The sequence below is a fragment of the Ranitomeya variabilis genome, chromosome 2, assembly GCF_051348905.1.
Source record: "Ranitomeya variabilis isolate aRanVar5 chromosome 2, aRanVar5.hap1, whole genome shotgun sequence".
In the NCBI taxonomy this organism is placed as follows: domain Eukaryota; kingdom Metazoa; phylum Chordata; class Amphibia; order Anura; family Dendrobatidae; genus Ranitomeya; species Ranitomeya variabilis.
Window position 1 is genome coordinate 852,488,250 of NC_135233.1, and position 12,876 is coordinate 852,501,125.

The 12,876-nt window shown below is 41.3% G+C and overlaps 1 protein-coding gene across 13 annotated transcripts in view; it reads right to left on the reverse strand.

The window, feature by feature from the left end:
* The window catches only part of LOC143808019 (uncharacterized), a 428,145-nt gene that overhangs the window by 282,296 nt on the left and 132,973 nt on the right, over positions 1-12,876 (reverse strand). For all 13 annotated transcript variants that reach the window (XM_077290233.1, XM_077290228.1, XM_077290231.1 and 10 more), the window contains exons 39-40: positions 9,461-9,601; positions 9,252-9,380 (exon numbers count right to left, since the gene is read on the reverse strand). In XM_077290233.1, coding sequence (XP_077146348.1) covers positions 9,252-9,380; positions 9,461-9,601 — 270 coding nt within the window. The remainder of the gene's footprint in view (positions 1-9,251; positions 9,381-9,460; positions 9,602-12,876) is intronic.

The following is a 12,876-nucleotide window of genomic DNA, read 5'->3' on the forward strand; positions in this document are numbered from 1 at the left end:
GTTGTTAGAACATTTTCAGCAGGCACAGTTTTTTACACTTAATTTTTATTTTTCATTTTAGCAGTTTTTAAATTTTTTAATGATTTGTCATTGTTGGATTTGACAAAAATTATCTAGTGTTCTAATCAGTATATGATCAGAGGAATGAGATTATGCAGGTTCATTCATGATGAGAAATGCTTAAATATTTAATATTTTGTAAGTAGAAAGCCGGTAGTGAAATGGAAGGGAATTTTTAGCAATAGTGTTTGTTCTTCTGTTGATCTAAAGTGTATTGCTTGTTTCTCATATTTTATTAGTTCTGTTATTATAAATTTTTCAATAATGCCAAGAAAGTGTTTAAATCGTCTAGACAATTTCTATTATGTGTGTGGTGAACTGACGTTCAAAAGTAAGAGAAAATGTTACCCTACTTGTAAAAACGTGTTATGAGCTTTATTTTGGGTGTAAAGTAGGTGATCTCAAAAGGTACAGAGCACCATATATATGGTGTTTATCTAATGCTAGGCTTCTTATTGGTTGGAAAAAATAATTCCTATCATATGCCATTTGCCATTCCGAAGGTTTGGAGAGAACCAAAGGCCTATTTAGTAAATTGCTATTTCTACTTGATAAACTTAAAAAAAATCACATTGAGAACAAAATATGCAAGTAATTACACCAATTTGCCTTCTGCAGTGAAGCCTGTCTTACATAGCATAAAGCCTCCTGTACCCAGGTGTCCAGATTTTGTGTTTGTGACAGCTCTTACTCTGACCTTGAAGAGGAAGCACACATACAGAGATGTGAAGAAGTAATTCTGCTTTTGAAACAAATTGTTCATCAGAACCTCAATTCTTATCAGAAGAAATATGAATGACCTTATCAGTAATTTAGACTTATCTAAACAACCAGAGCTTCTAAGTACCTGGCTAAAAGGATAGAACTTACTCCATGTAGACAGGACAATATGCAGGTATCAAAGCCGAGGGAGTGATTTAAAAAAAGTTAGTTTAACCCCTTCATGACCCAGCTTATTTTGACCTTAATGACCTCGCCATTTTTTGCAATTCTGACCAGTGTCCCTTTATGAGGTAATAACTCAGGAACGCTTCAATGGATCCTAGCGATTCTGAGATTGTTTTTTCGTGACATATTGGGCTTCATGTTAGTGGTAAATTTAGGTCGATAATTTCTGCGTTTATTAGTGAAAAAAAAACGGAAATTTGGCAAAAATTTTGAAAATTTTGCAATTTTCACAGTTTGAATTTTTATTCTGTTAAACCAGAGAGTTTTGTGACACAAAATAGTTAATAAATAACATTTCCCACATGTCTACTTTACATCAGCACAATTTTGGAAACAATATTTTTTTTTGCTAGGAAGTTATAAGGGTTAAAATTTGACCAGTGATTTCTCATTATTACAACAAAATTTACAAAACAATTTTTTTTAGGGACCACCTCACATTTGAAGTCAATTTGAGGGTTCTATATGGCTTAAAATACCCAAAAGTGACACCATTCTAAAAACTGCACCCCACAAGGTGCTCAAAACCACATTCAAGAAGTTTATTAACTCTTCAGGTGTTTCACAGCAGCAGAAGCAACATGGAAGGAAAAAATGAACATTTAACTTTTTAGTCACAAAAATGATCTTTTAGCAACAATTTTTTTATTTTCCCAAGGGTAAAAGGAGAATCTGGACCACGAAAGTTGTTGACCAATTTGTTCTGAGTACGCTGATGCCTCATATGTGGGGGTAAACCACTGTTTGGGCGCACGGCAGAACTCGGAAGGGAAGGAGCGCCATTTGACTTTTTGAATGAAAAATTGGCTCCAATCTTTAGCGGACACCATGTCGCGTTTGGAGAGCCCCCGTGTGCCTAAACATTGGATCTCCCCACAAGTGACCCCATTTTGGAAACTAAACGCCCCAAGGAACTTATCTAGATGCATAGTGAGCACTTTAAACCCCCCAGGTGCTTCACAAATTGATCCGTAAAAATGAAAAAGTACTTTTTTTTCACAAAACAATTATTTTAGCCTCAATTTTTTAATTTTCACATGGGCAACAGGATAAAATGGATCCTAAAGTGTATTGGGCAATTTCTCCTGAGTACGCCGATACCTCATATGTGGGGGTAAACCACTGTTTGGGCGCATGGCAAGGCTCGGAAGGGAAGGCGCGCCATTTGACTTTTTGAATGAAAAATTATCTCCATCGTTAGCGGACACCATGTCGCGTTTGGAGAGCCCCTGTGTGCCTAAACATTGGAGCTCCCCCACATGTGACCCCATTTTGGAAAGGAGACCCCCCAAGGAACTTATCTAGATGCATAGTGAGCACTTTAAACCCTCAGGTGCTTCACAAATTGATCTATAAAAATGAAAAAGTACTTTTTTTTCACAAAAAAATTTTTTAGCCTCAATTTTTTAATTTTCACATGGGCGACCGGATAAAATGGATCGTAAAATTTGTTGGGCAATTTCTCCTGAGTACGCCAATACCTCATATGTGGGGGTAAACCACTGTTTGGGCACATGGCAAGGCTCGGAAGGGAAGGCGCACCATTTGACTTTTTGAATGGAAACTTAGCTCCATCGTTAGCGGACACCATGTCGCGTTTGGAGAGCCCCTGTGTGCCTAAACATTGGAGCTCCCCCACAAGTGACCCCATTTTGGAAACTAGACCCCCAAGGGAACTTATCTAGGTGCATAGTGAGCACTTTAAAGCAACAAGTGCTTCACAGAAATTTATAACGCGGAGCCGTGAAAATAAAAAATAATTTTTCTTTCCTCAAAAATTATTTTTAGCCCAGAATTTTTTATTTTCCCAAGGGTAACAGGAGAAATTGGACCCCAAATGTTGTTGTCCAGTTTGTCCTGAGTACGATGATACCCCATATGTGGGGGTAAACCACTGTTTGGGTGCACGGCAAGGCGTGGAAGGAAAGGCATGCCATTTGGCTTTTTGAATGGAAAATTAGCTCCAATCATTAGCGGACACCATGTCGCGTTTGGAGAGCCCCTGTGTGCCTAAACATTGGAGCTTCCCCATAAGTGACCCAATTTTGGAAACTAGACCTCCCAAGGAACTAATCTCGATGTGTGGTGAGCACTTTGAACCCCCAAGTACTTCTCAGAAGTTTATAACGCAGAGCCATGAAAATAAAAAAAAATTTTTCTTTTCTCAAAACTTTTTTTAGCCCTGAATTTTTTATTTTCCCAAGGGTAACAGGAGAAATTTGACCCCAAGAGTTGCTGTCCAGTTTCTCCTGAGTACGCTGATACCCCATATGTTGGGGTAAACCACTGTTTGGGCACATGCCGGGGCTCGGAAGTGAAGTAGTGTTGTTTTGAAATGCAGACTTTGATGGAATGCTCTGCGGGCGTCACGTTGCGTTTGCAGAGCCCCTGATGTGCCTAAACAGTAGAAACCCCCCACAAGTGACCCCATTTTGGAAACTAGACCCCCAAAGGAACTTATCTAGATGTGTAGTGAGCACTTTGAACCCCCAAGTGCTTCACAGAAGTTTATAACGCAGAGCCGTGAAAATAATAAATATGTTTTCTTTCCTCAAAAATTTTATTTAGCCCAGAATTTTTTATTTTCCCAAGGGTAACAGGAGAAATTTGACCCAAAAAAGGTGTTGTCCAGTTTCTCCTGAGTACGCTGATACCCCATATGTGGGGGTAAACCACTGTTTGGGCACATGCCGTGGCTTGGAAGTGAAGTAGTGATGTTTTGAAATGCAGACTTTGATGGAATGCTCTGCGGGCGTCACGTTGCGTTTGCAGAGCCCCTGATGTGCCTAAACAGTAGAAACCCCCCACAAGTGACCCCATTTTGGAAACTAGACCCCCAAGGGAACTTATCTAGATGTGTGGTGAGCACATTGAACCCCCAAGTGCTTCACAGAAGTTTATAACGCAGAGCCATGAAAATAAAAAATAATTTTTCTTTCCTCAAAAATAATTTTTTAGCCCTGAATTTTTTATTTTCCCAAGGGTTACAGGAGAAATTGGACCCCAAATGTTGTTGATCAGTTTCTCCTGAGTACGCTGGTACCCCATATGTGGGGGTAAACCACTGTTAGGGCACACGTCGGGGCTCGGAAGGGAGAGACCACCATTTGACTTTTTCAACGCAAGATTGGCTGGAATCAATGGTGGCGCCGTGTCGCGTTTGGAGACCCCCTGATGTGCCTAAAAAGTGGAAACCCCTCAATTCTAACTCCAACACTAACCCCAACACACCCCTAACCCTAATCCCAACCCTAACCACAACCCTAACCCCAACACACCCTAACCCTAGTCTTAACCCTAATTCCAACCCTAACCCTAAGGCTATGTGCTCACGTTGCAGATTTGTGTGTGGATTTTTCCGCACAGTTTTTGAAAAATCTGCAGGTAAAACGCACTGCGCTTTACCTGCGGATTTACCGCGGATTTCCAGTGTTTTTTGTGTGGATTTCACTTGCGGATTCCTATTATGGAGCAGGTGTAAAACGCTGCGGAATCCGCACAAAGAATTGACATGCTGTGGAAAATACAACGCAGCGTTTCTGTGCTGTATTTTCCGCACCATGGGCACAGCGGATTTGGTTTTCCATAGGTTTATGTGGTACTGTAAACATGATGGAAAACTGATACGAATCCGCAGCGACCAATCCACTGCGGATCCGCAGCCAAATCCGCACCGTGTGCACATAGCATAATTCTAACCCTAATTCCAACCCTAACCCTAATTGCAACCCTAATTCTAACCCTAATTCTAACCCTAGCCCTAAGTGCAACCCTAGCCCTAAGTGCAACCCTAGCCCTAAGTGCAACCCTAGCCCTAAGTGCAACTCTAGCCCTAAGTGCAACCCTAACCCTAAGTGCAACCCTAAGTGCAACCCTAGCCCTAAGTGCAACCCTAACCCTAAGTGCAACCCTAAGTGCAACCCTAACCCTAAGTGCAACCCTAACCCTAAGTGCAACCCTAAGTGCAACCCTAAGTGCAACCCTAGCCCTAAGTGCAACCCTAGCCCTAAGTGCAACCCTAGCCCTAAGTGCAACCCTAAGTGCAACCCTAAGTGCAACCCTAAGTGCTACCCTAAGTGCTACCCTAACCCTAAGTGCAACCCTAACCCTAACCCTACCCCTAACCATAACCCTACCCCTAACCCTAACCCTAATGGAAAAACAAAAATAATTATACTTTCTGTATTTTATTATTGTCCCTACCTATGGGGGTGAAAAAGGGGGGGGGGTTATTTACTATTTTTTTTTAATTCTGATCGCTGTGATAGAACTTATCACAGCGACCAAAATGTACAGGAACGAATCTGCCGGGAGGCAGATTCGGCGGGCGCACTGCGCATGCGCCCGCCATTTTCCAAGATGGCGGCACCCATGGAGAAGACGGCCGGACACCGGGAGTGACATCGAAGCTAGGTAAGTATGGGGGGGTGGGATCGGAACACGGGGGGATCGGAGGACCGGGGGAGCGGACAGGAGGACCGGGGGAACGGACAGGAGGGAGGAGGGGAGCGCACAGGAGATCAGGGCAGAAAGGACAACTGGGGGGGGCGATCGGTGGCGGTGGGGGGGGCAGATCGGGGTCTACAGCCATGGCAGATGCTATTGCAGCATCGGCCATGGCTGGATTGTAATATTTCACCATTTTCATAGGTGAAATATTACAAATCACTCTGATTGGCTGTTTCACTTTCAACAGCCAATCAGAGCGATCGTAGCCACGGGGGGGTGAAGCCACCCCCCCCCCTGGGCTGAAGCACCACTCCCCCTGTCCCTGCAGATCGGGTAAAATTGGAGTTAACCCTTTCACCCGATCTGCAGGGACGCGATCTTTCCATGACGCCACATAGGCGTAATGGGTCGGATTGGCACCGACTTTCATGACGCCTACGTGGCGTCAAAGGTCGGGAAGGGGTTAAAGGCCGATCTTTAGCATAATGGTAACAACCTTTCATCAATACCTGATGTGCATGCTGCTGATATGAAAGCAACACATTAAATATGAAACTGCTGTTAGAAAAAATTCAGTATGAAAAATATAACTGGATTATCTGTGGAGATTTGAGGGTGATTGAATGAAAAATAAGGGATAGAAGTCTCACTGTATTCGAAAACAATGGCCTAAATGTGAATCTCTTGTTCATGGACAAAAAAAATGTGTCAAATGTACCTTTAGTGATTTCTGAAAAAGTATATTCACCTCCACTGCATATTTAACTAAGATTGTTGAATCAATTTGTAAAACAACTTGCTAAGAAAATCAGCTGCATTTATACATTTGAAATGTAAATTTCCCAAAGTTAGTGATGCAAAACTGAAAGAAATAATTTTTATAGGGCCACAAATAAGATCGATGATGGATGATGAACAATTTTTAGGAACTGGTAAATCAATTGCTAAAAGCAGCCTGGCTGTCCTTCAAACATGTCTCCTCTTTTTTTCAAAAATCATAAAGCAGAAAGCTATGGTGATATAATGAATGATCTTGTGAAATCATACCAAGCTATGAGATGCAACATGTCCTTAAAACTTTATGTCTTGGCCTCCCAATTGGGCTTTTTTCCAGAAAATCTTGGTTCTGTCATTAACCAGCATGGGTAGCATTTTCATTAGCAGATTTCTACGAAGGAGCTGAGGTACCAAGGCAAGTTATGCCCTAGTATGCTGGTTGACTATTGTTGAACCATGAAAAAAGACATCCCGAAAGTAAAATATTCCCATAAATCATCATCACAAATGTTCTAGGTAAGCTGTAATTCATATAATGTTGACTAGATAACTATTTTTTAATATTTCCATAAAACTTGAAATGTGTGCCATAAAAGACCCTGCCTGATAAAAAAAATTGAAAACATATTTGAATTTAGCCAGATGAATATATTTAAATCTAGTTATTTTTGTTTTTGTGAAAGAAAAGCATTTTGTGCTTTGTCAACCACTGTTATTAACCCCTTCATGACCGTGGGATTTTCCGTTTTTCTGTTTTCGTTTTTCACTCCCCTCCTTCCCAGAGCCATAACTTTTTTATTTTTCCATCAATTTGGCCATGTGAGAGCTTATTTTTTGCAGGACGAGTTGTACTTTTGAACAACATCATTGGTTTTACCATGTCGTGTACTAGAAAACAGGAAAAAAATTCCAAGTGCGGTGAAATAGCAAAAAAAGTGCAATTCCACACTTGTTTTTTGCTTGGCTTTTTTGATAGGTTCACTAAATGCTAAAACTGACCTGCCATTATGATTCTCCGGGTCATTACGAGTTCATAGACACCTAGCATGACTAGGTTATTTTTTACCTAAGTGGTGAAAAAAAATTCCAAACTTTGCTAAAAAAAAAAAAATTGTGCCATTTTCCGATACTCGTAGCGCCTCCATTTTTCATGATCTGGGGTCGGTTGAGGGCTTATTTTTTGTGTGCTGAGCTGGCGTTTTTAATGATACCATTCGGTGCAGATACATTCTTTTGATCGCCCGTTATTGCATTTTAATGCAATGTCGCGGCGACCAAAAAAACGTAATTCTGGCGTTTCGATTTTTTTTCTCGTTACGCCGTTTAGCGATCAGGTTAATGCTTTTTTTATTGATAGATCGGGCGATTCTGAACGTGGCGATATCAAATATGTGTAGGTTTGATTTTTTTTTTTATTGATTTATTTTGATTGGGGCGAAAGGGGGGTGATTTAAACTTTTATGTTTTTTTTATTTTTTTCACATTTTTTTAAACTTTTTTTTTTCACTTTTGCCATGCTTCAATAGCCTCCATGGGAGGCTAGAAGCAGGCACAGCCCGATCGGCTCTGCTACATAACAGCGATCATCAGATCGCTGTTATGTAGGAGAATTGCAGGTGTGCTGTGAGCGCCGACCACAGGGTGGCGCTCACAGCTGCCGAGGATCAGTAACCATAGAGGTCTCAAGGACCTCTATGGTTACCATTCAGAAGCATCACCGACCTCCGATCATGTGACGGGGGTCGGCGATGACGTCATATCCGGCCGCCCGGCCGGATGCGGTAGTTAAATGCCGCTGTCTGCGTTTGACAGCGGCATTTAACTAGTTAATAGGCGCAGGCAGATCGCGATTCTGCCCTCGCCTATTGCGGGCACATGTCAGCTGTTCAAAACAGCTGACATGTCCCGGCTTTGATGCGGGCTCACCGCGGAGCCCTGCATCAAAGCAGGGGACCTGACGTCGGACGGGATAGTACGTCAGGAAGGGGTTAAAAACATGCTGCTGTAAAAAAATGGATTGCATACAGATGAGAAGTGAGAAAAAAAAATCATCCAAGTTTTCTGGATGAAACTGATGATTTTTTATATGCTCATGTGAACCTGGCCTGAAGTCAGCGAAAAGTGAGGAATTAAAAAGAGTAGGTAAGTACAGTATATTAAGAAATGTATTTTGACTTACTATGTATTTATATTATTGCCTTGCAATGTTTTAATTTCCTGTTCTGTCCAGATGTCACCATATCCCAGAAATCCAAGCTGAGGAAGTTCACAGACTGCCATATTGGGACACCCAAGTGATGGGTGTCTCAATATGGAAACTGCTGCTGGCACCAATCTATTGTGTGGTACCACCAGGGGAACATCGTCGCACCATATACACAACACACACTCACACACACTCTCACATTCACACTCATACAATCACACTCACTCATACTCACACACTCACACAGCCTCTTGCGCGGTACCACTAGCAGAACACCAATGCGAACACACGACCGCCAGGATCAGCCAAATGATTCACTGATTGCCTCCATCCTTGTACAGGAGGAGCACATGCCCAGGAGCTGTGGTATGTTCTGTACACGGTCAGACACAGACAATTTTTTAAATGAATTTTTGTACATGGGAAAACCCCTTTAAAAAGCAAATATCAATGCCAACATGCCTCCTCCTAAAAAGTACGCCAATGACAATGAAAGGAAAACAGCAAAGGTGCAACGTCAAAGACAACAAAGGGCAAATGAGACTCTTGAAAATCAACAGCAACGCTGGGACAAAACAATGCATATATGCATAGGCGTCAAGCATATGAGTCCCCTGATGCAAAAGTCATTAGATTATCACAGGATACCATTAGGCAAAAACAGCGCCGCATGCCTGCCCCCATCGTGACGTTACGCCCCCCGATGCGATAGCATCATGCCCCATCTAGTTATTTCATAAATGTTTTTATTATAGATGACCAGTATGTAAATTTTACGTTACCTTATGTAACGTTATGGTTTATCTCTTACCTGGCCTTGATGGCCTGTAGTTTTGGCAGTTAATTGGTGGTCTCTTCTGCTTGTACATAGTGCAGAACTGAGGATCATCTACATCATTGCAACACCAGTCGTATGCCTGAAGCTCTGCATCTTGTACATCTAGGAGATAAAACATATTAATTTAATTGCATCTTTATTACAAGTAGAGTTGTTGTTTTACAATAAATCTTCTCACTCACTATTACTCGATGAATGAAAAGTCCATGTCTGTTCCTGGAAACCCTCCAAGAACTGATCCTTGCGGTAGTATACACATCTCACACCTGCATTGTGCCAGTTAGGAGATGTGCTGCGGAAAAGTTTGGTGTAGTCTGACTCGCCTAAAGGTAAAAGACATATATAACAAATTATTGCAAAAACAAATAGACTGCATAATAAAAGAAACTTTATTACAAGATTAGCTTTTGTTAACCCCATCATGATTGGGCTATTTCCGTGGGGATTTTTTTTTCGATTTACTTTTTCCCTCCCTTTCTTCCAAAAGCCATAACTCTTACAGTGCCTACAAGTAGTATTCAACCCCCTGCAGATTTAGCAGGTTTAATAAGATGCAAATAAGTTAGAGCCTTCAAACTTCAAACAAGAGCAGGATTTATTAACAGATGCATAAATCTTACAAACCAAAAAGTTTTGTAGATCAGTTAAATTTTTATAAATTTTAAACATAAAAGTGTGGGTCAATTATTATTCAACCCCTAGGTTTAATATTTTGTGGAATAACCTTTGTTGGCAATTACAGCTAATAATCGTCTTTTATAAGACCTGATCAGGCCGGCACAGGTCTCTGGAGTTATCTTGGCCCACTCCTCCATGCAGATCTTCTCCAAGTTATCTAGGTTCTTTGGGTGTCTCATGTGGACTTTAATCTTGAGCTCCTTCCACAAGTTTTCAATTGGGTTAAGGTCAGGAGACTGACTAGGCCACTGCAACACCTTGATTTTTTGCCTCTTGAACCAGGCCTTGGTTTTCTTGGCTGTGTGCTTTGGGTCGTTGTCTTGTTGGAAGATGAAATGACGACCCATCTTAAGATCCTTGATGGAGGAGCGGAGGTTCTTGGCCAAAATCTCCAGGTAGGCCGTGCTATCCATCTTCCCATGGATGCAGACCAGATGGCCAGGCCCCTTGGCTCAGAAACAGCCCCACAGCATGATGCTGCCACCACCATGCTTGACTGTAGGGATGGTATTCTTGGGGTCGTATGCAGTGCCATCCAGTCTCCAAACGTCACGTGTGTGGTTGGCACCAAAGATCTCGATCTTGGTCTCATCAGACCAGAGAACCTTGAACCAGTCAGTCTCAGAGTCCTCCAAGTGATCATGAGCAAACTGTAGACGAGCCTTGACATGACGCTTTGAAAGTAAAGGTACCTTACGGGCTCGTCTGGAACGGAGACCATTGCGGTGGAGTACGTTACTTATGGTATTGACTGAAACCAATGTCCCCACTGCCATGAGATCTTCCCGGAGCTCCTTCCTTGTTGTTCTTGGGTTAGCCTTGACTCTTCGGACAAGCCTGGCCTCGGCACGGGAGGAAACTTTCAAAGGCTGTCCAGGCCGTGGAAGGCTAACAGTAGTTCCAGAAGCCTTCCACTTCCGGATGATGCTCCCAACAGTGCAGACAGGTAGGCCCAACTCCTTGGAAAGGGTTTTGTACCCCTTGCCAGCCTTGTGACCCTCCACGATCTTGTCTCTGATGGCCTTGGAATGCTCCTTTTGTCTTTCTCATGTTGACCATGTTTGAGTGCTGTTCATAAGTTTGGGGAGGGTTTTAAATAGTCAGAAAAGGCTGGAAAAAGAGATAATTAATCCAAACATGTGAAGCTCATTGTTCTTTGTGCCTGAACTACTTCTTAATACTTTAGGGGAACCAAACAGAATTCTGGTGGGTTTAGGGGTTGAATAATAAATGACCCTCTGATAAAACTTTTCCCAATTTAAAAAAAAAATAAACAAAGAAATAACATTCTTTTTTGCTGCAGTGCATTTCACACTTCCAGGCTGATCTACAGTCCAAATGTCACAATGCCAAGTTAATTCCAAATGTGTAAACCTGCTAAATCTGCAGGGGGTTGAATACTACTTGTAGGCACTGTATTATTCCGTTCACATAGCCATACGAAGACTTGTTTTTTGCAGGATAAGTTGTACTTTTTAAAGTCAACATTCATTTTATCTTGTGATGAAGTTAAAAGTGAGAAAATAATCCAAGTGCGTTGAAATTGCAAAAAAAAGTAATTCCACAATTGTTTTTTGTTTTCTTTATCTACCATGTTCACTATATGGTAAAACGGATCTGGCTATATGATTCTCCAGGTCAGTATCATTACACAGATAGCAAACATATATTTTATTTTTTTTATTTAAGTAGTAAAAAGAAAAATGTTTTCAATTTTCAGAATATGGGTCCGTGTCAGGGCTTAGTTTTGCGCCCTGAGCTCATGTTTTACTCATACTATTTTGGATTAGATATGATGTTTCAATTGCCTCTTATTATATTATTTAACTCATTTTTTACTGTATTTATTAGTCCCCTTAGGAGTTGAAGTTGCAATCATTCAATCGGATTTGCTATAAATAGCAGTGCATCAGTACTGCTACAGTGGGGAAAAAAAGGTATTTGATTCACTGCCGATTTTGCAAGTTTTCCCATCTACAAAGAACAGGAAGGTCTGTAATTTTTATCATGTGTACACTTCAACTGTGAGAGACGGAATCTAAAAAGGTATTTGATGCAATAGAAAAACAGAACTTAATATTTGTTACAGAAACCTTTGTTTGCAATTACAAAGGTCAGACGTTTCTTGTAGTTCTTGATGTAGCTTGCACACACTGCATCAGCGATTTTGGCCACCTCCTCCATACAGATCTTCTCCAAATTTTTCGGGATTTTTGTCTGTCACTGGGCATCATTGAGTTTCAGCTTCCTTCAAAGATTTGTTATTGGGTTCAGGTCTGGAGACTGCCTAGGACAATCCAAGACTTTGAAATGTTTCTTATGGAGCCACTCCTTAGTTGCTCTGGCTGTGTGTTTTTGATAATTGTCATGCTGAAATATCCAGCCATGACCCATCTTCAATGCTCTTACTGAGAGAATTAGGTTGTTGGCCAAAATTTTGTGATACAAGGCACCATCTATCCTCCATTCTATACAGTGTAGTTGTCCTGTGTTACTAACGGTAATGTTTGAGACTGTGGTCTCAGCTATCTTCAGGTCAATTACCAGGTACTTCCATTTTGTGTTTCTTCCATTTTCTAACAATTGTGCCAACAGTTGTTGACTTCTCATCAAGCTGCTTGCCTATTGTCCTGTAGGCCAACCCAGCTTTCTGCAGGTTTACAATTTTGTCACTGGTGTCCTTTAACAGCTCTTTGGTCTTTGCCATTGTCGAGAGATTGGAGTGTGATTGATTAAGTCTGCGGACAGTTGTCTTTTACACAATTAACGAGTATAAACAGATGCAATTAATACAGGTAATGAGTGCAAACTAGGAGGTCCATGCTAGCCAGAATTCTTGCTGGTTGGTGAGCAAATACTTATTTCATGCAATTAAATGCAATGCAATTATTTAAAAATCATAAAATGTGATTTTATGGAT